The following is a 26,630-nucleotide window of genomic DNA, read 5'->3' as shown; positions in this document are numbered from 1 at the left end:
AGATCTGACTGGGGATGTGTTACGAGTGGGGTCCCACAAGGTTCGGTATTAGGTCCACTTTTGTTTATTATTTATATCAATGACTTAGACACAGGAATTAGTAGTGATGTTAGTAAATTTGCAGATGATACCAAGATCGGTAGAGTAATTGAGTCGGATCAGGACGCTAGTATTCTCCAAGGTGAACTCAACAGATTATATGACTGGGCGGATAAATGGCAGATGGAGTTCAATGTAGGGAAGTGCAGTATTCTGAGTGTAGGTAGGAACAACCCTCACATAACTATTGCTTAAATGACACTCTCATAAGTAGGTCTGGGTGTGAGAGGATTTAGGGGTCTTAGTGAGCTCTGATCTCCGTCCAAGGGCACAATGCATTCAAGCTAGAAATCGAGCTAATAGGGTACTGGGATTTATTTCAAGGAGCGTAAGCAACAGAAGCCCCGAAGTCTTCCTCAAACTATATTTAGCATTAGTTAGACCTCATCTTGACTATGCGGTTCAGTTCTGGTCACCCTACTATAGAATGGATATCAAAATGTTAGAATCGGTGCAGAGGAGGATGACTAAGATGATTCAGGGTTGAGAAACTTGCCATACGAGGAAAGACTCAAACAGTTAAACTTGCATTCTCTAGAAAGGCGAAGGGTGCGTGGAGACATGATCGAGGTTTATAAATGGATGAAGGGCTTTAATAAGGGAGACATTCATAAGGTTTTGTTGGTAAGAGAACCGGGTAGGACACGAAGTAACGGGTTTAAACTGGATAAATTCAGATTCAACAGGGACATAGGCAAAAATTGGTTTACTAATAGGGTGGTGGATGAGTGGAATAGGCTTAGCAGTCATGTGGTGAGTGCCAATACAATTGTCACATTCAAAAATAGACTAGATAAATTCATGGACAGCGATATTAGGTGGGGTTAGATACACGGGAGCTTAGGGTCAAAGGAGCTGCCTCGTACAGGCCTACCGGCCTCTTGCAGACTCCTGCGTTCTTATGTTCTTATGTTCTTATACCGGCGGTCAGGCATTGGGTCAGGGGCCTCAGAGGTTCCTGGCCGTGACGTCAGTTGGAAAGCTTTCCCTGCCCCTCGCCTGCCTACCTCTGCCCCGAGGCCTAGGTGAATTTCCGGTAAAGGCATAGCATGAACCGACCTCTTCGTTCTTCCTTTGGTATTAGTGACCCTTAAGAATTTTCCTGCCCATGACGTCAGTGCGTGCCCTATTTTTCTCCTTTAAATACTCCTGATGGATTTTATAGGTGAGGGTTAGAAGTATAGAAAGCATTTGCTGTCGCTGTCTAAATTTATCTCGCTTTATAGTTTTTTTACCCTCATGATTCCAGACGGGCGTTTTGAAGCCCATTGCTACACGAATTAAAATTTTCTCTCAGCCTCCTTGGGCAGAGGGATGACTTGGCTATTTTTCAACGCCAATTTTGCAAGAAGAACGTGACTTTGATTATCATAGCAATGTATGATGATATAAAAGACATGTCCAGATATTATTATTATTATTATTATTTTTTTACAAAGGAGACAGCTCAAGGGCACACAAAAAAAGGAAATAATAAAAAAGCCCGCTACTCGCTGCTCCTTTAAAAAGAATCAAAAGAGGTGGCCGAAAATCTATACATACTTTTGCAGAATGAAGATATATTTTTATAATGTTATAATATAAAAACTCATGACACAAAGGCTTATCATGCAAGTAAGTATGAACAGTATAGCAAAGGACCTGCAAGTTTGTCATTTTCAAGTCCGAGTTGATGATAGTATCGCTGGTCAGTTGCTATATTCTTCATACGTACTTGCAGAAAAATCATTTACGTCATCTTTTCTTATATTTAACATGATAAAAATACCTTCATTCTGTCCAAGTATGTACATATTATATAGACATGTCTTTAGTATTCTCTTATATTGATGTGGTAAGTTCTCTTTGCAAATTAGCAGAACACTACCTTAAGTTCAAAATAGATTTTCCTTATCAACTTCATAGATTAAAAAGGGTATACAAATTATTATATACTGTGAATGCTTTATTTTTTTTCATTTTTGTTTTTGGTATGCATGTGTGTGTGTGTGTGTGTGTGTGTGTGTGTGTGTGTGTGTGTGTGTGTGTGTGTGTATCTCGTGCTGTCCAATCTCTATATCTACTGTGTGTGTGTGTGTGTGTGTGTGTGTGTGTGTGTGCAGTTACACTTTTTTCATAAGAGCTTCCAAAAGGTATAAAACTGTACAAAAATAGGTGGTATACAAAACTCTGAGGTGTGAAATATAGACGTATGACACCGAATCTGTTACAAAGAGATTACAGGATTTCCTTGGCTTAGTGTGGCTTTTGGTGTGGCTTTTGGTGTGGCACTTGATTCAGGGCAGTTGATTCCGTGGCAGTGTGAGGTGAGTGCGGCGCTGGGGTGCTGCCTCAAGGCTTGTAGTCGCTGAGGGCAGCCGAGGCACTCTCCAACAGGCTGCTGAACTCTTGGTGCTGAGGAGGATAATGTTCAGAAGTTGATTACAGCAAAAATTACGTCTTGAGTGTAATCGCTGTTTTAACCCAGTAGCAGCGACGGGCCAAATTTGTGGCTTTACCGTGTAGCAGCAACGGGCCAAATTTGTGCCATGATACAACCCCCCCAAAATAGTTGATACATAAACTGATCACAGATGCTTTGATATATATTATGAAATGTTTTGTGTGAGTGATGATTTTTTCTCATTTTTCTCGCTCAGAGGGACCATTAAGAAGCATGATCCCCACAGCTTTTTTGGATTCTTGGATTCTTTTTAGGAGCAGCGAGTAGCGGGCTTTTTTTATTTTATTAATGTTTACTTTTTTGTGCCCTTGAGCTGTCTCCTTTGCTGTAAAAAAAAAAAAAAAAAAAAAAAAAACCGGGTTAATGAGTTTTTACAGGGGTGAATATAATGTTCATACTATTTTTCTATGATTTTACTACTATGCTAAAATACTGCTACTTATTTTTCTTTCTTTTCCGTCCTCTTCTTCTCTTCTTCTTAGACCATGACAATACTTATGCAAAAAGAGAATCATTATGTTCATGCCTCTCATTCACTATCACCATCATTATCATCATCACCTTCAACCATTATTAATCCCCTGTGTAATATTGGCCTTTACTGATGTCCTCCACCTCTCCATCCTGCTCCTTCAAACGCTCTCATTTCCTGGTTCTATGTCTGTACTGATGTCTATGGTTTCTGGGTTGCCACTCGATTGCTTTGGTTGTCCATCAGTGCGCTCACAAGTATGTACGCAGAATTTCTTCCCTTCATGTAACTGATTTCCTTAACTCCTTGACTGTGCATTTCCTACAAGAAGACAACATCAAGCTACAGGAATGGAACAAAAAGTGGCTGCTACAATTCAATGAAGAAAAATGTAAAGCCATGCACCTTGGGAGGGGAAATCCACCATACTAATACCACATGGGAAACCACTATCCACTACAGAGGCAGAGAAAGACCTAGGAGTATAATGTTACCAGGCTACCAGTGAAACCCAAATCTGTGCCAATCGCAGCGGACGGGTTAAAATTCAACGCTAGTGTGTCTGCCTCATGTCTTGGGGGTTCAGATTTCATTCCAAGGTAAATCGTTGGAAAAAAGGTTCATTCTCCAGTGTTTCAATTTTTTATGGGCTTCAAAATGAGATGAAATACCCCTCCTGACATTTACCTTTGTATAATTCATGGCCTAAAAATTACTACACATACACACACACACACACACACACACACCATTGTTTCCTTACCTTCACACCATTCACCATCGCAGTCATCCTCCTTTCCTGCCTCTCCTGCTGCAGTGAGTATTGTGCCAAGTCTAGCTGGGCCTGACAGAGGGACAGAGACACTCATTAAGCACCGGAAGGGGTAACGTGAAAATAGAAAAGTTGGAGTTTGGAAAGAGAGGAGAAAACGGGAGCACTAAATGTGTGCAGGGGTGGTGTGAGGGGAATTACCTGTAGGCTGGAACACTCCTCACGTAGACGAGCGCTGGCCACCCTCTCCTCCCTTGCCTCCTGCCTGGCCTGCCTCACGCTCCGCTGGGCATCCCCGAAATGGTCCTTCTCACTCCTCCTGGACGCCATCAGCTCAGTGCTCAGCGTCTGGTTTTCCTGCACACAAAGAGGAGTTTAAGTAGACTTCCTATTCTATCCAAATTCCTTATGCATGAGTTAACCAGCATCTTCATTCTTTCATCACTTTCGCTGGTAACCTCTGGAACAGACTTTTTTCGTCTGTATTTTCTCCTGGCTATGATATGAAATCTTTTAAGAGGGAAAGTATCAAGACACCTCTACTTCCATAACTGACCTCTTTGACCACTCTCCTCTGTATTACCTTTTAGAGGTGCAGTTCAGAGAGGGCATTTTGTGTTTTTTTGTTTTGTTTTTGCCCTTGAGATGTTTCCTTTACCGCAAAAAAATAGAAAAAGCTGGGAAATTCATTGACAAGGTACTCCTAAGAAAACACAACTAGGTAAACACACACACACACACACACACACACACACACACACACACACACACACACCATCGCCAGGGAGGACAGTTCTTCCTGTAGCCAGTGGGAGGACTGCTGCAGGGTGTCAAGGTGTTGCGTCCTCTCCTGCAGCAGATGGCCGACCTCAGAGGTGATGTCCCCGATGGCTGCACTTGCCTCCAGGCCCTTCACCAGTGTGCACAGCTGCTCCTCAAGGCCAGTCAGCTTGTTGGTCAGCATCTCCAGCTCTGCAAGGAGGGAAGAGATTATGCTGACCTCCTTAGACTCATATAGGCAGAAGCACACCACCTTCCCAAATCTTTCTGTCAACCACATCCATCTCTCACCTCCATCTCTCTCCCATCAACCAACGCTATTCAAATTTACACTCGTCATCCTATCCTATCCCCCCTTAACAATGTGTCACCTATCAACACTAAGAGCAGGTAGAAAATGGGCCTGGAGGTGTTGCTGAGGGTATTCATGAGTTCAGCCCACCTTGGTTTTTGTTGGTGATCTGTGAGGACAGGCTGTGGTGAAGGCTGCGCATCTCCACGTCCTTCTCCCGCAGCAGGGACTGAAGCCGCTCCTCCCTGGCCAGGCTGTCCTTGTCAATGTTAGCAACCTGTGGCCAAAAAGTGTGGCTCGTTAGTGGTGATCTGATCATTTTCCTCAGCTTACAATATTCTGCACACTGTTACGGAGAGAGCAGCGGCATTACCTTTGGTGTGGCAGGGGGGTGAGAAAGACTGGTGCAGCTGCTGTATGCTGAGGTGACACTTGTTCCTAGCTGCTGTTGTTGCTCACGATGACCTAGATCAGTAGTGGCAATGCTGCTGCCGCTGCTGTTCCGTAGCCGCCGTGCCTGTGTCCAGAGACGCTCCTGTAGGTCTTTGGCCTGTTGGGTAAAGTGGGAGGCTGTGTCAGAGCTGGAACAGGACCAAGATACTGATCTGTCAAGCTGCCATGTAGTACTAGTTATGCTTTCTTCTAAAGTGAGAGAAGAGTGGAAAAGAGGAAAGACTGGAGTCAGCATGGATGATGTGTATGGGGAGAAGCAAACAGAACTTTTGCTGTGCCCTCACATGGCGGAGCTGCAAAGAAGAAGCATCAAAATGGAGGGATTTTTTTATTGAAATTATTACCTTATCCAATGCAAGCGAGTTTGCTGCTTATTCATTCATTGGCAATGTGTACCAACCTTCTTCCCCGCTGCAGCTGCCTCCTCTGTGAGTGCTCTGGTCTGCACCTTCTCCATCTCCAGCTCTGTGCGCAGCTGGAGCATAGCCAGCTCCTGAGCCCTCACTTTGGTCTCAAGGTCACTCCGCTCCGAGGAGAGGCTGTCAACCTGAGGGCCAGACGACACACATTGGTCACATAGGTACACTGAAAGCTGCAGGGCTGTTTCTCATTCCTTTCAGTGCAAAGCTTCTCTGGCTATTGAGTTGGACAATTATTTAATGACATCATGATATGCTTGCATAATATGATGCAAGTTCCAGTCACAGAATATTTGGTCTTTTGAAAATTTCCAAAGGTGCACTTCACTGTCTGGCCTCACCTTGCCTTGCAGCGTGTTCTGGGTCTCTCTTTGCTCCTCCTCCAGCTCTGTGACTCTCCTCTTCAGCAGTGCAGCCTTCTCCCTCACCTCTTGCAGCTCCTCCTCTTTAACTGCTGTCTCCTGCTTCCTGGAAGGGGAAAACAGATAAACTCAGAAAACATGACTCAAAACAAACAACAGCAACAAAGATGAATGTTGTAAATACTCCTTACATGCAAACATTTCAATCATTTACTATTACTCACCCCTCCCCACAAATTTGATAATAATAATTTCTCATTTGTTTTTACGATGTGGCAGTCACCCCGTAACATAGAGGGGGGGATCTACCACTTGAAGCACATGAAAGAGAAATTGATCTACTCAAAAGATATATTTTTAACACCGACCCGCCCCGAGATTCAAACCCGGGCCCTTGAGAGGCAATGCAGACTCTCCAGCGCCAAGCCAAAGACGTGCCCTCACTGCTCAGGGCCCACAGAGTCCCTAACTGTGTCTTGAACTATCATGTAAATAAATAAGATAAAATAAATAAAAATGACATTCCACTAGACAGTTTCCATGTTCACAGAGGTACACACACTCACAGCTCGGTAAGGGAGTGGGACAGCTGAGTCTTGTCTGTGTTGGTTGTCTCCAGATTTTGCCGCAGCTGCTCCACCTCCGCCTGCTGCTGCTTCAGGGCTGTCCTTAGGCTCTCTATCAGCAGACTGTTCTCCTCCTGTGGAATGTGATGGAGGAATCTGTGTCTGTCTTTAACCCCTTGACTGCGGATTTCCTACAAGGAGACATCACCAAGCTACAGGAATGGAACAAAAAGTGACTGCTACAATTCAGTGAAGAAAAATGTAGTCATGCACCAATACCACATGGGAAACACTCCACTATCCACCACAGAGGCAGAGAAAGACCAGGGAGCATGTGTTACCAGGCTACCAGTGAAGGCGAAATCCGTGCCAATCGCAGCGGACGGGTTAAGGCAAATATTGTGTGTGGTTCAGTCATTGTTTCCACTCCTACACTCAGCCTGGATCTGTCAGTAACAAGTAGTGTATGATGATTTGTTGTGTTTGTACTACTTTAAATCTCTTGTTAGCATCAGTAGATATGTATATTATCATTATTATTATTATTTTTTTTTACAGTAAAGGAAACAGCTCAAGGGCAAATAAAAAGAAGGCAATAATGAAAAATAAGCCTGCATGATTAAAAAAAAAGCCCACATATTAAGTTTTAGGGTTTCTATATCATCATCATCATCACCACCATCAACCTTTACCAGTCCACTGCAAAACAAAGGCCTTCCCAGCATCCTCCAACTCTCTTCATCTAATGTCAGTGTACTCCATCCTGCCCCAGAAAATGCTCCAAATTCATCCTGTTCCTTCTTTTCCTCCTAGACTCCATTGCCCCCCTACAGATGCTCCCTGCTCTTCCCTCCTTATAGTGTCTTCTCTCCTCCCTTCCCTTACCCTCTGGCGGCTTTTCCGATACCCTGCGCCCCTGTCCACCCAGCAGTGAATGGGTACCGGGTATTAATCGGGGGTTGCATCCCGTCTCCTGGGGTCTGTTCCCTTCTCATATAATTCCTTCCCCTTCTGTCTCTCTCCGGCATATGACCACAGATGTTGCGCCGACTAAACGAAACTTCCCAAAACTTTCCCATACCCTCTCCCTACCTGTCCTCCCCCTTACCTCCACCACGTGCACCTGCTGTGTCCTGAGGGTGAGCTGGTCCTTCACCTCCCCCACGGTGGTCTCCAAACGCTGCTTCTCCTTGGTGCTCAGATGAAGGTCGCGCTCCAGCTCGCTCACCCTGAACACACACACACACACTAAGCAACCCTTGTGCTCACTCACCCTATAGAACCCCTGTGCCCTGAGATCCCTGCTTCTGAGAGGGTGTTCAGTTTGTTGGCACCTTCTAAAGAGCAGTTGTATCAGAAAAAAGACTGAGGTGCCATAAAACATCTTTTGTGAAAATATAGAATGATTATCGAAGCTGTATGTCGACAATAGTTCATTTACATACCTCAGAACAGTTTTAAAGATATTTCTGATACCTTTGTTAATTGGAGTGGTGCATACAAATTGGCTAATGTACCCTACTCATATCCTCAAATACCATCAATTTCATGAGCCAGAAATACTCCCACCAGTATGTCTCATTGTAAAGGAGTAGTGAATGAGTGAAGGCAAATATGAAGGTGTTTTGGTGGCTGATAACGCCTCAATACTTTGTGTGAACCCAACTCGCCTTGTCTCCGCCTTGTGCTGCACCGCACACAGCTTCTTCTGCAAGGCAGCGAGGGCAGCAGTGCTGTCATTTGTCTGCCTCTTGTTCTCTTCACTGAGTCTGGCATTTTCCATTCTGGAAAGACAGAATTACAAGTGGAAGTTTCTAGCAATGGATGAAGTGATGACCATGCCATTTGGCTTTAACTTAAGACAGTCACATGAGTGAGCCTCTAATGACATGTTTACAAAGTTATAAACCTTTCTAATACCCTGCTGTTCATTACCTGCTCACTAAATGATACCAATATTGTACTTGAATTTCTTCAGCAATGGGAAACAGGAAACAAAACATCTTCATGAAGTAGCTTACTGTGCTTCCGAGAGGTTGCTTTCTGCCTGGGCCAGGCACTGCCTGAGGGAGGTCAGGTCCTCCTCACTCTGCTGCCTCACCTGCCAGGCGTCTGCCTCACTCAGCCTTGCCCTGCAGCCACAGTAGCCATTGTTAACTTGTACAATACTTTTTTATCAAAGAGCCACTAACATACTTGAAAAAATTTGCAATAACATTGATTTCATAATAGAATGTTAAAGGAATGAGTGACATGCAACACAAAACCTTAACACCCAAATGAGGCTCCTCCATCACCTTGAGTCTCGGTGTGTCAGGTCCTCCCGCACAGCCTGCAGCTCCGTCCTCAGGTGGCCAGTTTCTGCCTCGGCCCTGGTGATGCGCTGGGTCTTCCTGCTCAGCTCCCCCACCAGCAGGGCCACTGCTGACCCTATGTCCTCCATCACTCGTGCAGGGCACCGCCTCAATGCCACAGAGTCAGCTGTTAGCCTTGCACCCACATTCTTACCACTGAACATTTCTACAGCTCTTCTACATTTGTTTTGAGCAATAACCCAAACTGATTTACCCTGGTCTTGTAAAGCATGTGAAGGACATAGATACTGTGGAGGTAAGTGGCATGCTGGCCAAAAATGCTTTCTTGCCTAAGAACTCACGGAGGAAAGTGTCACGGCAACACAACTCACCTTCTTGGGGAGGTGACGGCCAGCATGTGCCCCAAGTTACAGGACTCCAGGCCGGCCTCCACCTGCTCCAGCAGAGCCAAGGCGCTGCGGTGCATGACTGATGCTTCACGCTGGTGCTCCTGCTGCAGCCCCTCCAGCCCTCGCACCTGTGAGGTAGTTTTTGTGTCAGACGAGGCACCTTTTGAGACTGCCTTACAGAAATTAAACTGAAAAATAATAATTCATCATAATAAGTTTAGTCAACTGTTCACAGATTGGCCAATCACAGGGACTGATATAATCAGTCTCACCTGAGCCACAGCTGTCTGCAGCCGAGTGGCAGCAGCGGTGAGTCTGGTCTCCAAGCCCTGCTGGTGTGCCTCGTGCTGCTCCAGCTCCTGCACCACACTCTCACCCACCCGTGGGGTGTCTGGACCAAGCTGCAGTGCCCCCACCTGTCGCATCAACCTGTAGGCACACTGCTGCATTAGTTACATCCCTAGGCTGTAAATACCTAGAGAAATGTTACATCTGATTTTTATATTTCAAGTAAAGAATGAAAACTGCCCTCAGACAATGACATCCTGCAGGGATAAGAAGCTCACCTTGTGAGCCTCTTGAGGCTGCTGGTGGCACTCAGGGCCAGGTTCAGCAGGCAGCTGCCCTCCTCATGCACCATCACTGAGGCAGCCTGGCCGCCTGCCCTGCTGGGGCCACACCATCAATTAAACGCATGGCCTGACCAATAAATTATATATGTATATACACTATTTTATATTAATTTCTTTCATTATATTTGTACATCATACTTACATCATCATTCCCACATTTGAAAAAAAAAATCATTCTCAACAGAAACAGAAAATGTAAATCTTCTGGTCATCTATAGACCAGAATGTCTTCTTTAAAAGGTGTGGTGTGTGTCTAGGGCTAGGGGGGTGTACAGGGAGAAGGCAATGAGTGCATAGTTTTTTATATACGTGTATAGCAAAGGAGGCAGCTAAGGCCACAAAAATAACATTGGGAAAAAACATAAAATGCTGCTCCCATAAAAGGTAAATAGGAGGAGTTACAATCCTCTGATTTGATTATTTATAGACCGGAATGTCTTCAGATTCAGTTAGAGAAGTGACTTAATACTCCCCTCCCGAAAGCATTCACGTCATAGGAGGGAGGAAGCACAGAGGAAAGAATGCTGTTACAGTTTACCAGTAAGAGGAATGAAAAAATAGATATGGTTAACTCTTGCATTTGGAAGTTGAACAGCATGGCCACAGGAGGGGGGTGGAGGCCTGCAGTTAGCAAGGTCTAAAGAGTACTTAGCATAAAAATAGCACTAGAAGACAGCAAGAAAGGCAACAGTGCAGTGGAATGTAAGGGATGGAAGACAGCCAGAAAGAAAGGACATGAGAAGAAAAGCCTTTGACTCTGTCCACAAGAGCTGTGTGAGCTGAACACACACACATGAGATGCACACTCCATACAGGGATCAACAAAGCCCTTGTTTATAAAATACTTCATCCCCCAAAAAAGTCTTAATTCAAGTCAAGGCATAAGAAGAGGTAAAACAGATGGTTCTAAACATCATTCCTTCTTACCAAAATAATTATTAGGAAAAGCATACAGTGTGTCCAAACATATGCATTGCTCTTCTCTTGTTATCTAACTAAAAATTGTAACATGACAGTGAAATAGTTTGTAAAATAGTGAATTATTGACAGTTAAAAGGGAGATCAAATTTGTGGGAATTTTATGCATTTCAAATAAATAAATAAAAAAGTAGATGAAAAAGGAAATGTCAGTTGACACTTTTTTTTTTTGTGTGTGTGTGTGTGTGTGTGTGAGTGTGTGTGTGGCATCATGCAAGTGTAGGATACCTGAGGGGTCCTGAGAGTCCTGTGAGGGAGAGTAGGAGAGTGAGGCCGCAGGACTGTAAAGATAATGCTGGACCCTAACACTGGCGGCAGCATTACCACCACACGGCAAGCATTGGTGCCTACATCCCCACCACACCATATATGCTGCTGCCACCACCACCACCACCACCACACCCTAACCCGGTAGCAGCGACGGGTCAAATTTGTGGCTTTACCGTGTAGCAGCGACGGGCCAAATTTGTGCCATGATATAAACCCCCCAAAATAGATGATACATAAACTGATCACAAATGCTTTGATATATATTATGAAATGGTTTGTGTGAGTGATGAACTTTTCTCATTTTTCTCACTTAGAGGGACCATTAAGATACATGATCCCTGCTGCTACCGGGTTAAATATTAGCACCAGCACCACTACTGTTTCTTTTGCCATACCACCACCATTACCACTGCTCCTGATTGATATTTATTAGATACATCATGTGCATTATTTCAAGGTACAATATATACATAGCCTAGGAGAGACTATATTGAAACCAAATTGTCAAGTCCGTTTTGACGTTGGTTCCCGAGGGTCAATTTCTCCCCTCTGCTCTGCCACACAGTCCCCTATTTTTTCCTCTCATATGTTACCTATAGCTTACATGTGAGAGGAAGAGATAGGTGTTGGGACTGTGTGGCTGAGCAGAGGGGAGGAAAGGACCCGTGGGAGCCTACGCCAGACTGGCCTCGACATATTTGGAAGACTATAGTTCAAGAATGGAAATTGAAATCTCTCAAGTAATTATACACTTATTTATGCTTGTAGAGAATAATACTAGGAAAATTGTTACTATCCGTCAGCAAGAAAGATTACCATATATCAGCTTCAAGTAATTCACAGTGGGGAAATGATGGTCAGAAGCCACTTACCCTGCAAAAAGTGTCCCATTAAAGTGATCTTCCCCTGAGACTGTGATCTGTGGTTCCTTCTGGGGGCGAACGGTGCCTCCAGACGACCCTCGGATGCTAGAGTTGCAGGCTTCCTTCTCCACTTTGTTGATGGCGACCCTCTCCTCAGACACCCCCGTCGCCCTTCCACACTCCAGGTCTCTCAGCGGCTCCAGGGACAGTCTAGGGATGCCGGTTGGCGTGTTCTCGGCTGGCACAACATTCTCAGGCTGGAGGTGACCATGGCCTTTGAGAGATGAATCAGACACCTTGGACAGGATGAGGGAGTCACATCCAGTGCTCGACAAACTCTCCCTGGACTGGACGGAATGTTGGTCTTTTTCACCGTAAACATCCAGGTTCATAGACTTTTCCGCTGACAGTGATGAGGACATATACGACGCTTGTCCGGTGTTCTCTGTGTCGGTGAAGTACCCTGAGTTTGATGCACCACACCTGTTATCGGGGAGGGCAGCACCATGCGTCCTGCCTGCCACTGAGGTGTTGGAGGCGACATCAGTGCTGTTACTCATGAGGGTCTCCATGGAGCCTCGGGGCAGGGGGTTGCTTGTTATCTTGAGCCTGGCACGCTCCAGCACCAAAGCCTCAGCAGCCAGGATGAGCTTGTGGATCTCATTGTCTCCCTCCTCTGTGTGAGATGGGGTGAAGGGCAGACTGATGAGGAATGGTTGGAACTATGATTGAAGTGATGAAGAATGGTTTGAACTGAAGTGATGGACAATGGTTTAGACTATAACTGAAGTGATGAACAATGCTTGGAACTATGATGAAGTGATGAGCAATGGTTGGAACTATGACTGAAGTTGCAATTAAGAAAAGTTTAACACCAAATATGAAGTAGTAATGGGATGTTGCCTTAATGTGAAAATAAATATTAAAAAAATCTGATAAATGTAGTAAGTTGGTGTATAATAATATAAGTCAAGGAATTTGATAATTGCTTATAAATATGTGCATCAAGGAAACACAGACGAATGATTAGGAAATAAAAGGCAGTAGCACAAATGGATGAAGAATTAACTGAAAACTGGATTAAATTGAGCCTCAGCGATGAAAATAGCCATTATATCTACACACAAAAGACTGGAATAATGCAACAAATCTCTCAACAACTTAATCACAAATAACAATCAATAATCTGACCCTTCGCCTTAGTGGTCAACCTACCCTTGGCCCGCACGGTTGGCAGGTCACGGAGAGGCGAGCCCACAGAGGAGGTGTTGTCTGTGCCGCCGTCGCTGGCACTCACCGACCTGCTGCTCCACACACTGTCCCCGTCTGGCTCTGTCTCCTGGCACACACAAAGGCTCTTCAGACACACTTAACCCGGTAGCAGCGATGGGCCAAATTTGTGGCTTTACCGTGTACCAGCGACAGGCCAAATTTTTGCCATGATATAAACCCCCCAAAAATGCGTTGATATATGTTGTGAAATGGTTTGTGTGAGTGATGATTTTTTTCACATTTTTTTCGCTTAGAGGGTAGGGCCTTTAAGAAACATGATCCCCGCAGCTACCAGGTTAAAGGATCCACTTATGCATGATGGAGGAGCATAGGAATATTGGTTTACTTCACATTTTCTTAACTTTAACTGACCTTTTAGATTCTGCATTAGCCTGTAGCTTAAAATGTACAAATTAAGCCTTTATTGAAAATTTACTTGCAATCTGAATTTTTTGCTGCATTTTGTTGATTTGAAGTGATTTGTCAGATTCTAAAAATTATCCAGAGCTTAAAATACTTAATGTACTTGTGTAAAAATTATCTCATGTAAAATTAGTCACCTAAGGGTACAGGTTCAGTAGTGGACTAAATTTAAACCCCTAGAAGAGTAGTACCCATGTAAAAAGCACCCCTCTTTAGCTTCCCCAAGATTGTTTTAAAAGTTACTCTTACACAAGTAGTATATGAGGTATACATACTGAGTGATGCAATCTAGGGAGCTTACATCACACTCTGAATTTTGAGGAGGCGAGTCTTCCTTCTCCTTCTCTCTTGTCGGGGCGGCGTCCATGGTGGTGGTGGTGGTGGTGCCTCATGAACCTTGCATCTGTCAAACACACTTGTATTAACCTCCAGAGGTAGCATTGTAGGGTTAGAATTCATACAAATTTCTGTTTATTTATTTTGACAGGGTACGGGGCAGTACAACTGTTGAAGGAAGACTACTCCAGAGGCAAATTATTCTAACTGAGGAGAATCTCCTGCATTTCTCCCACTTGGCATGGGGCTGGAGTATTTTCTGAGGGTGTCCACAAGTTGCTGAATCTGTCTAACATTCAAAGACATTGAAGGATTTAGTTATAGTTCATTGAAGATTTCCTCCACACTTTTATGAGGCCAACCCTAAGCAGCTTGCCGCATACTGGTTATAGGTCAGGGGTGGCAAAGCGAGCATTGAAATCTGACATTTAATTTGGGAAAGTGTTTCATTCACACATCTTGCACTCCCTTGACCAAACTGATATCATGTTCATAGTTGAATGCATGGTGTTGTTCATGATTTTCAGGACAATTGAGTCATATAAGGATTTGTCCTGAGCCTTAGTAAACTATAGTCTCATGATTCTTTTTTATTTTCAGTTTATTAAAGCCTCATCTATTTTTTCAATATTTTTCAGTATGATATTGTTTCATGCAAAGGGTTGTTCATTATAATAATACTTACACATTGGGTTTTCATAATTTTTAGTATTATAGTATCATCCATGAGGTAAATAACTTTAAAAAATCTCAAGTTATAAGTGCTGCGTTAGGTGGTCATGTGTTGCACAGCGATGTGTGAGGGATGCCGTGCCTGTCCTCGGCCAGGAATATCCCATCTCTTGGCCAACTATTATAACCTTTCTATTCATAAGACCACCACACTGAATATAAACACTTACAGAAGGTAAATTATAAGTGCTGCGTTAGGTGGTCAAATGTTGCACAGCGATGTGTGAGGGATGCCGTGCCTGTCCTCGGCCAGGAATATCCCATCTCTTGGCCAACCATTATACCCTTTCTATTCACAAGTCCACCACAGTCAATATAAACACTTACAGAAGGTAAATTATAAGTGCTGCGTTAGGTGGTCAAATGTTGCACAGTGAGGGATGCCGTGCCTGCCCTCGGCTTAGAATATCCCATCTCTTGGCTGACCATTATAACCTTTCTATTCATAAGTCCACCACAGTCAATATAAACACTTACAGAAGGTAAATTATAAGTGCTGTGTTAGGTGGTCAAATGTGAGGGATGCCGTGCCTGTCCCTGGCCTAGAATTTCACATCTCTTGGCCAACTCATGAACTTTCTATTCATAAGACCACCACACTGAATATAAACGCTTACAGTGGGTTTCTATGTGTTACCTGTGTTAGGTGGTCAAATGTGAGGGATGCCATGCCTGTCCCTGGCCTAGAATTTCACATCTCTTGGCCAACTCATGAACTTTCTATTCATAAGACCACCACACTGAATATAAACGCTTACAGTGTTGGCAAAATACATGTGTGCATACTTTACAAAAAGCTAAAAGAAATCAGGCCACACCAAGCCATGCAGTGTGTTGTGTTGTGGCAGTGTTGTATGTGTTTTATGTGTCCTATTGACCACATACCTTCAGTTGTATGTATTCTGTAGTAACCTTCACCCGTTTTGTATTGTCATATGTATTTTATCAACCTTCAGTCTTTTGCTAACCCTCTTCTTCTTCTTCTTCGTGGGTGTTTTATGGCCCTCAGTCCACGCCAAGCCACGCCGTGTGTTGTGTTGTGGCAGTGTTGTATGTGTTTTATGTATCCTATTAACCACGTACCGTCAGTTGTATGTATTCTGTAGTAACCTTCACCTGTTTTGTATTGTCATATGTATTTTATCAACCTTCAGTCTTTTGCTAACCCTCAGTCCACGCCGTGTGTTGCGTTGTGTTGTGTTGTGGCAGTGTTGTATGTGTTATGTATCCTATCAACCACATACCTTCAGTTGTATGTATTCTGTAGTAACCTTCACCTGTTTTGTATTATCATATGTATTTTATCAACCTTCAGTCTTTTACTAACCCTCTTCTTCTTCTTCTTCGTGGGTGTTTTATGGCCCTCAGTCCACGCCAAGCCATGCAGTGTGTTGTGTTGTGGCAGTGTTGTATGTATTATGTATCCTATTAACCACGTACCTTCATTTGTATGTATTCTGTAGTAACCTTCACCCGTTTTGTATTATCATATGTATTTTATCAACCTTCAGTCTTTTATTAACCCTCAGTCCACGCCGTGTGTTGCGTGTGTTGTGTTTACCTGTGGCCGCCGCGTCCCGTGACTCACGCACACCTGTGATGGGAGGCAGCCCGGCCCGGCCACCACACACACACACACACACACAGGGAGGCTGGAGGCGTTGGTGCTGGGGTCAGTGTGGCGTTTCCTTTACTTAATCTTCTCTGATACATGTAATAACACCATTGACTAAACGCCACTAAAGCCTTGAAGCCCATCACTCTCAGTGCAAGGCAATGGAAGCATCCTGCCCCACACGCCGTGGTTGACACACCTGAAATTACCGCCTCCCCCCGCCCAGGTGCCTCCCGACGCAGCCTCCCACTACAACCTATAGTTACAACATTATTTTTTGGTTAACGATAAGACCTAACGACTGCAGCTGCCCCGCGGGGAAGTGGGGCCTCCCCCCAGGGTGCGTGGCCCGACTGTGGCTGTCGCGTCCCCACTCCCCAGCAGCTCCCCCTGCCACCAAGGACGACCCACGGGGGAAGGCACGTACTGGGGCCACCAGGGAGACTATACTTATTATAGTCTTCTCGGGGGCCACGGACCCCAAAGTCAACAGAGAAAGGGAACAAGATTTGGCCATTTTTTATCCTTAAAGTGATGGAACAATTTTTTCCCAAAGAACTTAATTGCGGCGCCATAATCGCACGCCCCACTAAATCAATCAAATCTCAAAAGAAGAATAAGTTACTCTATTACAGACCAGTAACATCTAGTTCTTCGTCTCTCACTGTAATTTAAGGAAAATGAACCTGCTTACAACTCTGGCTGTCCCTCCCCCACTGCCCCTGCTGCTCAAACACCTCTTATGCCATGTCCACCCCACTCTTCCACCATTCTCCTTCCTATCCTATCAGTCCACCTTTCCTGTGGTCTCCCTACCTCCATCCTCTTTATCCTCTTTGACTACACTCTCCACAAAACCACCATGCTGTGCTCTCATAGCATATGTTCACACCACCTCAAAGGGACATGCTGCACCCACTCCACCAAGCCACATTCTCCACCTCTTTCACATCCTTACCACATCTCTTCACCTCTTCATGACTCATGCCATCTCATGTTGCAAAATTATATATGCTGTAAGTGTATTCAAATGAAAGATATAAATATGGTCCTATCATGTCTTGTAACTAGTTGAAAATTGTATATAAAGTATTATGTTATGCACAACCCAATAGTTCAGCCCTGTTATTTTTTTATTCACTTTGTGTTTTTATATATGCTATTCATTTGTACTTCTCACTCATTAACTCTTCCCCCTGTCACCTTAAGTTTAACCCTTCTTCACATCATACAGACGGTGGCCACATGAGTTCAGGTTATTTAGTAGTGTTACATCTTTCACTATATCCGGAATTGAATGGAAAAAAGCAAATAGGCAAAGGATAATAAAAGAAAACTTGCAGGCCAAATCCATCTGTCTAAAAGGTGCCTTCCCAGTTTTTATTTTTGAATGATAAGGCAGGCAGACTAGGGGAAGAGTAATGGGCATGGGGAAAAAAAAAAACCACCCTGCTCCTGAAAAAAAATATATATCAGAAGAATTAGCATTTCTTGTTAGCCAGGTATCTTCGTAGCTCCTCCCCTATGGAAATAACTTGTCACTGGAAAAATAAATATTAACGAAGGAAGGCAAAAGTTTATCAGCGAAAGGGATGAAGATGAAAATACTGGTTAGATCTTGCAGCAATAGTAGTAGTAGTAGTAGTAGTAACCTAGCAGAAGCAGTAGGGGCAGCAGTAATTAATGATAGCGGTGGTTTCTTTACCCTTTCAAGGCACATCGTGAAGATCGATTATTGAGCAGTCTTGGGAGGGGAGAAAAGCAGATGAGGGGGAAGGGGGGATAAGGTGGAGGGTGGCAGGAGAGGGGTGAGGGAGAACATGAAAAGGGAGAGCGGGAAGCAGATGAGGGGGGGACTGGTGAGCAGGTAAGGGGGAGGGGGCAGCAGGTGATGGGGAAGAGGGGTGAAAGGGGGCAGGGGAGAGAGACAATGGCGCTCCACCTGTGACAAGGGGAAGGTGATTAGGAGGATGACGGCGGCTGATTAGTCTAGTTGAGGTAATGAAGAGGTGGTGGAGCGGACCCCAGGTAACTATGGAGGTGGTGGTGGTGGTGGTTGATGTTGGTTATGAGCGTGAAAATGATGATGGTATGGTGATGTTGATGCTGGTGGACGGGTTGTGATAAAGATTGTGGTGATGTTGGTTATGGGTGTGAAATTGATGGTGATGGGATGGTGGTGGTGGTGGGTGGGTGTGGTGAAGATGGTGATGATGATGGTAGTGGTGGTGATGGATGTGTTGTGTTGGTATAAGTATTGTTTTTGGTTGAGTTGCGGAGGAAAAAAAATGGTGGTGGTTGTTTTCTTTTTCTTGTTTTCTTTTCTTATTCCTTCATTTTCTGTACGGTGATTGAATGCTAATGAGGCTTTCTGTTTTTGTTCTTTTTTTTCTTTTTCTCTTTCTCTTTTTCTTTGTCTTCATCGTCATTTTGCTTCCTCTTCTTCTTCATCATTTTCTTTTCCCTCTTCTTTTTCTTCTTCTTATTATTATTATTCTTTTTCATCTTCTTCTTCTTCTTCTTCTTCTTCTTCTTCTTCTTCATCATCATCATCATTATCTTCTTTTCCTTCTTCCTCTTCTTCTTCTTCTTCTTCTTCTTCTTCTATTTCTCCTTTTTTCTTCTTCTGTTTCTCATCTTTTCTTCTACTCCATCATTATCCCCTTTATCATCATCATTTCTTTTTCTCCATTCTTTTCTTCGTCCTTCGCCTCTTCCCCATCATCATCATCATCATCCACTTCATTTTACCTCCTTTCATCTTCCTCTTCCTTTTCTCCTCCTCCTCCTCCTCCTCTTCTTTTACCAATTTATCATCCTTGTTTCCACCTCTTCGCCTCTTTATCGTGTGTGTCATCCGCCCACCGAGAATCATTGGCCTGAATTTGCGTTAGTACCGGTATGTGTGTGTGTGTGTGTGTGTGTGTGTGTGTGTGTGTTCTTTTCACCTCTTCCTCGTTTTCTTCTCTCTTTTCGCTTCTTCCTCGTTGTCTCCTCCTCTCCTTTCTCCTCTTCCTCCTTCCTTCCTCCTTCCCTCCTTCCTTCGCCAAATTTATCACAGCCTGCCATCGTAATAGCGTTTTCCTCCCTCGAGTCTCCTTACAGCGACGTATTGAGATCGCGACGCAAATAGCGATGAAATAATAAAAAGGTCGCGAAAATTATTGTTATGCTTGCTGTTATTACTACTGCTGTTGTTGTTGTTGTTGTTTCGATGTAGTGATGGTTATAATATGAAAAGAAAGAAGAATAAGAAGAAAAAGTTGATGAAAAAGTGTGATGATGATGATGATTAAAGTAGTAGTAGTAGTAGTAGTAGTAGTAGTAGTAGGAGGAGGAGGAGGAGGAGGAGGGGGAGGAGGAGAAGGAGGCGTGTAGTAGTTGTAATAGTAGTGGTAGTAGTGGTAGTAGTAGTAGTAGTTAGACTAGTGAGACAGACACTTACATAGTTAGGCGGAGATAGAAAGACAGACGGATAGACAGACTGGCAGACAAACAGACAGACAGACGTACAGGCAAACAGACACAGACAGACAGACCAAAAATTCTCAGACGTACCGTAAATATATTAAAGTGACTTGATATAAAAAAGAAATATGATAAAATCTTTTAATATCGAGAGCCAATACGGCCAATTAAATAAAACTCTTCCTGAAAAAAAAAAAAACATTAACCGGGAAATATATACCGTGTGTGTGTGTGTGTGTGTGTGTGTGTGTGTGTGTGTGTGTGTGTGTGTGTGTGCAAACGCTCTCTGGCTTAACCTAAAAGAATGATGCAAGTTCGTTAAACCATTCGCTGTTTTTTTGCTTTTTTATTAATGTTTTTTAACCTTTTATCAACACAGGTGACGTTCATAGGATCAGGTGACACTTGAAAAAGATTAAACAATAGATAAAATAGATCTGCGCGCGCGTGTGTGTGTGTGTGTGTGTGTGTGTGTGTGTTCGTAATTCTTGTCGTGTAGCTGCGGTCACGAAGCTCGCTCTGTGTGTGTGTGTGTGTGTGTGTGTGTCCGTGACCTCCGCTCATATTCACTCTATAATATGCATTCAGGTCGTAAAAGAAAAAAAACAATAATCCCAAATATTTATTCCCTCGGGCGGTCCAGGAGATATATTATAATTCCCTCGTTTTCCATTTGCTCGATAGGCAAGGCTTCGAACGTGAGGCCAAACTATGATAGACTGATAACTGATGACGTAACCGAGTAGCAGTAGTAGTAGTAGTAGTAGTAGTAGTAGTAGTAGTAGCATTTATAATAGTAGAAGTGGGAGGAGGAGGCGTATAGTGGTAGTAGTAGTAGTAGTAGTAGTATTTATTTCGTAATAATAGTAGTGGAGAGCAAATAAACAGAAGAAAAAGTAGACAAAGAAGGAGGAGAATAGAAAAATGAAGAATAAGTGAAAAAGGAAGAAAAGTGGAAGACAAAGCACATGAGGATGACGATCATGAAGAAGAGGAAGAAAAAGAAAACGAAGAAAAAACATTAATATAATCAGCGTCTGTATAGAAATCATTAAGGAACAACGAAGTACCGCACGAAAATAAAATAAAATAACTAGACCACTAAGGATGATGAAAAAAAAGAAAAAAGAAAAAAAAAGAAAGTTATAGTCTCAAGAAAAATAAATAAACTCGTGACCCACAGAAGAATAGCAATGACCAGCATGATTTAAGACCGTAATAAAATAAAAATTAGATTAGTCTGGGAAAGGAAGAAAAAATATATATTGCACATTCCGCTCTCTCTCTCTCTCTCTCTCTCTCTCTCTCTCTCTCTCTCTCTCTCTCTCTCTCTGCTTGTTTTTTTTTCATCTTACGTCATTATCTTTCTCTCCTTCCTCTTCTTTTTCTTATTTTTCGTCTAATTTCATCACCCTTAACTCTATTCATCTATCTATCTTTCTATTTTTTTCTTTCTTTCTTTTCTCTTTAGTTTCTTTCTTTCTTCTTTTCATTTTGCATCATCATTATAATCGTCACCTTTATTTTCTTCCTCTCTCTCTTTTTCTTTTGCCCCCAATGTCGTCACTCCCAACACTCAACTCTCTCTCTCTCTCTCTCTCTCTCTCTCTCTCTCTCTCTCTCTCTCAGCGGACAATCTCTTAACCTTTTCCTCGCCACAAAGTCACGGACGCAGACTGACGGACACGGGCGGACCTTTTTCAACCCACAATTTGGTTATTCCGTCCGCAGCCGCTCAAGCCCTCCTTCCCCAAAACGGCTGGAAGGAAGGAGGGGAAAGCCGTCTCTCTCTCTCTCTCTCTCTCTCTCTCTCTCTCTCTCTCTCTCTCTCTCTCTCTCTCTCTCTCGTGTTTTTTTCTTTTTTTTTTTTTTCGTTGTTTGACTTCCTCTGTTTTCTTTGATCTTCTTCACTCTATTGTTACCTTCTTTTGTGTTCCTTTGTGTGTCTTGTGTGTTTTTTTTTTTTGTTTGTTTCTGTCTAGTTATCTTTTCTTTTTTTTTTTTTTTTGCTTTCCACTTTCAATCTTCATTCGTGTTTTTTGTCTTGTTCTCCTTCTTTTCCCACTCTGTTTAATCCAGTTTCTTTCCTTTTACATTTTTTTTACTTTTTTCTTCCTCTGCCCTCTCTCTCTCTCTCTCTCTCTCTCTCTCTCTCTCTCTCTCTCTCTCTCTCTCTCTCTCTCTCTCTCTCTCTCTCATCTCTATTCAGTATTCTGCTCTGTCACGCTAACATTTCCACACTGCCTAATTTATACAGTTATCTAAATCGTTTTACTTCTATTTCTGTTTCGTACTCTGTCTGTCTGTCTATCTATCTGTCTATCTCTATCTATCTCTTCTTCTTCTTTCCATCCCTTTCTTTCAACAACCTGTTTATTTACCTTCCTTTCTTACCTTGTTTATTGTGTACTTCTTCCATCCCTTTTAACAACCACCTCTCTATCTCTCTATCTATCTGTCTATCTCTATCTATCTCTTCTTCTTTCCATTCCTTTCTCTCAGCCACCTGTTTATTTACCTTCCTTTCTTACCTTGTTTATTGTGTACTTTTTCCATCCCTTTTAACAACCCCCTCTCTATCTCTCTATCTATCTCTTCTTCTTTCCATTCCTTTCTCTCAACCACCTGTTTATATACCTTCCTTTCTTACCTTGTTTATTGTGTACTTCTTCCATCCCTTTTAACAACCCCCTCTTAATTTACCTTCCTTTGTTCCACGCTTAGTCGCTCTTTGTTTAAATGTCTTGCTACTAGTGTTGTTGTTTTCCTCCGCACTCACTTCCTTCCTCATCCCTGTCCCTCACTCCCTCATTCATGCACCTCAGAATAGATTACTCACTCATTCCCCTATTTCTCTTCTTCCCTCTCAATCTCCCTTCCAATTCACTCCAACTCCCTCCTTTCCTCACCCCTCATTTTCTCCCTTCCTCATATGCACTCCTACTCCATCCTTCATTCACTCCCTTACTCTTTTTACTCATCCTTTAACTCCTTATTCCTTTCATTCACTCACTCAATTGCTCTCTCGCTTCCTTATATCGTGCAAACTCTCTCATTCCTTCATTCCCTCATTCTTTCTCTTCCTTTACAATTCTCTCTCTCTCTCTCTCTCTCTCTCTCTCTCTCTCTCTCTCTCTCTCTCTCTCTCTCTCTCTCTCTCTCCAAATCTTCTTGCGTAGGCTGTATAAAGCAAGAAGAGAGAGAGAGAGAGAGAGAGAGAGAGAGAGTAAACGTAGAGACAAAGAAAGTGTAGAATATTAAATGGGCTGGACGATGTTGCTTTTTCTTCTTCGTCTTTCTTTCTTTTTCTTATTTGCTTTCTTTATGTTCTTTCTTTCTTTCTTGTTTTATTTTTTCTTCTCCGACATTTTTTTTCCTTCTTTAGTTTCCTTTCGCGATTTTTTTCCCGTTTTCTTTTTTCATTATTTTCCTTTTTTCTTTGTTTTCTTTGCCTCCATTTTTATTACTTCATTTTCTTTGTTTCTTTCTTTCTTTTTTTTCCTTTCTGCCTTTAGTCTTCTTTCGCTTTATTTTGCTCTCTCTCTCTCTCTCTCTCTCTCTCTCTCTCTCTCTCTCTCTCTCTCTCTCTCTCTCTCTCTCTCTCTCTCTCTCTCTCATATACATATACTTAAAGCTGTCTGGGTCTTTACAATGTGTCATTTTCTCTCTCTCTCTCTCTCTCTCTCTCTCTCTCTCTCTCTCTCTCTCTCTCTCTCTCTCTCTCTCTCATTAAAGGCTTATTCATGCTTTATATGTTCTAATGTTAGCGAATATTTAGGAACAAAAGCGATGGTTCTGTGCGTCATTAATCTCTCTCTCTCTCTCTCTCTCTCTCTCTCTCTCTCTCTCTCTCTCTCTCTCTCTCTCTCTCTCATTTACGCATAATTATGAGGATCAAGAGGGAAAAGGGGTCGAGTGGAAGCAGTAATAGGAGAGAGAGAGAGAGAAGAGGCGGGGAGAAAGGGTACAGCGGCGATGAGGGGGAGGGAAGGGGGAAGGAAGGCGGTCTGACCAGGAAGTTGAATATCCCGCAGGAGACAGTTGGTGAGGAATCAGGGAAGGGAGGGAAATGGAGTGAGTGAGGGAAGGAGGGAGGGAGGCTACTGGGGAATGTAGAGAGGGAGGGAGGGAAGGAGGAAGGGAGGAAGGGAGGGAGGGAAGAGGAAAAGGGAGCGTGATTACCTTGGAATGTACTGTTATCAGGGCTGGACTTGTCTGTGCCGGAGAAGAGTAGGGGGTGCGGTATGTGTGTGTGTGTGTGTGTGTGTGTGTGTGTGTGTGTGTGTCATGCTTCACTCGCAATGCCATAAACAGAAACGATCACAAACATTTACGAGTCATGTGCGTATCGTGTGTACGTGTCCTCCCTGCCCTGCACCCTCGGCGGCACACACACACACACACACACTCCCGGGGCGCGGCGTGGAGGTCTCGGTGGCGGGGCTCTGCGTCAGGAGGTCAATAGTCAGCCGAGTGTGCATGATTTGCGTCAGGCGGGCAGGCCAGCGTACATACCCTGTGCAGCGGAGGGGAGGGGCCGGGCGGGGGGTGGGGTGCACGCATGTGTCCGTGTGTACCCCCGTGATGGACGCGGCGTATGTGTTGCAGCAGCGCCTCGGTGTCCGGTCAGAGGTCAGTCGCGTGAGTGACGTTTCCGTGGGTCACCTGGGGAAGGTGAGTCGCCCCACGGCCGCCAGGTGGCCCCCAGAGCGCCCCGCCCCGCCTCGCCGCCCCGCCGCTCTGCCTTCCTTATCGGTGCTGAGATAAGCTGCGGCGCCCCTGGGGGTGAGGGGGTAGTGCTTGGCGTCTAAATTAACCTTCAGTCCCGGCAGCGCGGGGATCAGGTGTCGCCCCGGCAGGTCTGGCAGGGAGGGGCTGCCAGTGATGACCGGCTGTCTGGAGGCGCGCTGCCCCCCTCTTTATTCTCGCTCAGACTTCGCTTAATTCGCCTGCAGGAGGGGCGCGGGGTGGGGAGGGCCGGGCCCCGTCAGCAGTGTGGGCCGCGTCCCGCCCCGGCCCGCCAGGCGGCTGTCGACCCCTCAGTCGTGTGCGAGTCACGGTGGCCAACACACCCGACCTACTTATCAAATTCCTCACCTCAACTCCGTGCTTGCTGCAAACACGCCCCAAACGGGTGCCATTATTCTCAAAACACCGTCAAGTGGTGCACACGGCGTGCTGGGGGCGGCGGGGAGCGTCGGGGAGAGCGAAACTCGGAGAAAGATAAATCTCAGGTGTGTTGGGTTGGCAGCCATGTAAAGAGCGCGTCTGAGCGCATGCGTCACACAGGTGAACTCTGGAAGTAAAGTTTGAAAACATTAGTAGTATGCGAGGAAATACGGCTGGGAGACCGTGGGTGTGAGTGCATGAGTGCCAGCCTGTCCCTGAGAACTGTGAGGGGCGTGTGGGAGTGTTGAGGCGGTGTGGAGAGGCCGAGGCGGGGCTCCCGCCACCATGGGAGAAACCAGCAGTGATAGTCAGTGGTTGCGTCTGGCCTAGCTAAGCATGGCTCTGTTTTTGACAAGTTGAGGCTGGAGCAGTGCGGCGGAGGGAGTGTGGCGGCGCGGCGCTGTGGCTAACATGACGTGACCCGCGGTGCTCGTGTGCTCAGGAGCGGTGTTAGGGCCCAGCCAGGTCCACTATGCTCAAGACTAACCCAGGCCAGCCCAGCGGCGCGCGGCCTCCGACTCAAGACACTAGCAGGGGACACAGTGCGGGCGGCGAGGAGGGCGTGGGCGGCCCTCCCCAGGCGACGAGTGTTGGCAGCGAGGCGGGGGGCGGCGGCGCTGACCACTGGTCGGGGCAGGTGATCGAGGCGGTGGTGAGTGTCGGCGGGGAGGGCGGCATCACTGTGTTGGGCGGCTCGGACAATGGAGAGTTCCCTTACCTGGGGGAGATCAGCCCCGGCGTGCGCTACCAGCAGGGCGGCCCCTCGCTGGCGCCGGGCGCTGTGCTGCTGGAGGTGCAGGGCCAGCGGGTGGCCGGCTACACCCAGAGGGACGTGGTGGCCTGGATCAACCACTGCACACGCAACGGCAACCCCTGCGTCATCCGCACAGCGCCACCAGGTAGGTCCTGCTTCCTTGTCGCTAGCGTGCGGAGCGGCGTGCCTCAGGGCGGTCATGTCCGCACGCGGGGCCCCTAACCAGACCCTAACCAGTGTAACCACGGAATGTAGGGGTTATGTATACCAGGCCCTACGCCTGCCTGGCGCGGCGTCCTGCTGGTGCAGGCCATGGTGGGTGTGTGGCCTGCGTTGCCTCACCGTGTGTGTGCCGCCAAGGGCCCGAAGGAACCTCCTTCCCTTCCTCCTCCCTCTAGTGTTGCATTCAACGCTCCAACGATTACGACTTGAAAATATTGTTTTGATTACACTCGTGATGTTATTGTTACGGAAAACCCATTAGCAAAGGGATTTTTTCATACTTAGTGTGTGTGTGTGTGTGTGTGTGTGTGTGTGTGTGTGTGTGTGTGTGTTGTGCACACATCTGTGAAACGTTTGATGCTTTTGTGCGCGGTGCAGTTAATCAATAATTGTCTGTTAACAAACGGATCAGACGTGATGAGGCATTGCTGGCGGCGCCGCCCAGGCAGTAGGCTGGCCATTGATATGTCGGGGAATCACGAATAAATAAATAAAAAATGGTTCAGTCACCTTTATCTGGGTAGCTGACCCCGT

The 26,630-nt window shown here is 45.0% G+C and overlaps 1 protein-coding gene across 9 annotated transcripts; it reads right to left on the bottom strand.

Annotated features, from left to right (window-relative positions):
* Positions 1 to 2,091: 2,091 nt before the first annotated feature.
* LOC126986953 (centrosome-associated protein CEP250-like) lies at positions 2,092 to 26,630 on the bottom strand. 9 transcript variants are annotated; one of them, XM_050843504.1, is made up of 20 exons: positions 26,607 to 26,630; positions 14,102 to 14,203; positions 13,321 to 13,444; positions 12,115 to 12,781; positions 9,929 to 10,030; positions 9,635 to 9,791; positions 9,345 to 9,490; positions 8,956 to 9,120; positions 8,680 to 8,790; positions 8,329 to 8,442; positions 7,767 to 7,887; positions 6,659 to 6,792; positions 6,072 to 6,198; positions 5,712 to 5,858; positions 5,232 to 5,408; positions 5,009 to 5,135; positions 4,562 to 4,758; positions 3,988 to 4,143; positions 3,778 to 3,858; positions 2,092 to 2,493 (listed from the first exon to the last, which is right to left on the bottom strand). In XM_050843504.1, the coding sequence occupies exons 2-20, from the start codon at positions 14,165 to 14,167 to the stop codon at positions 2,431 to 2,433; spliced, it is 2,982 nt and encodes a 993-aa protein (XP_050699461.1). In that variant the 5' UTR covers positions 14,168 to 14,203; positions 26,607 to 26,630; the 3' UTR covers positions 2,092 to 2,430. The 9 variants fall into 9 exon arrangements, with proteins under 9 accessions (XP_050699461.1, XP_050699459.1, XP_050699454.1 ...); XM_050843502.1 differs by lacking the exon at positions 26,607 to 26,630 and adding an exon at positions 16,309 to 16,682; XM_050843497.1 differs by lacking the exon at positions 26,607 to 26,630 and adding an exon at positions 16,392 to 16,682.

Source organism: Eriocheir sinensis, chromosome 63, assembly GCF_024679095.1.
Source record: "Eriocheir sinensis breed Jianghai 21 chromosome 63, ASM2467909v1, whole genome shotgun sequence".
NCBI classification, from domain to species: Eukaryota; Metazoa; Arthropoda; class Malacostraca; order Decapoda; family Varunidae; genus Eriocheir; species Eriocheir sinensis.
Note: the sequence above shows the minus strand (reverse complement) of the source record. Positions and strands in the feature narration are given on the sequence as shown.

Coding starts and splice junctions, on each gene's coding strand:
- LOC126986953 (XM_050843504.1), bottom strand. CDS start 14,167: ATGGACGCCGCCCCGACAAGAGAGAAGGAGAAGGAAGACTCGCCTCCT. Junction 9,792..9,928: donor AGCCTCAAGAGGCTCACAAG/GTGAGCTTCTTA, acceptor GTGTGCCTACAG/GTTGATGCGACAGGTGGGGG. Junction 9,121..9,344: donor GCCGTCACCTCCCCAAGAAG/GTGAGTTGTGTT, acceptor TGTGGCATTGAG/GCGGTGCCCTGCACGAGTGA.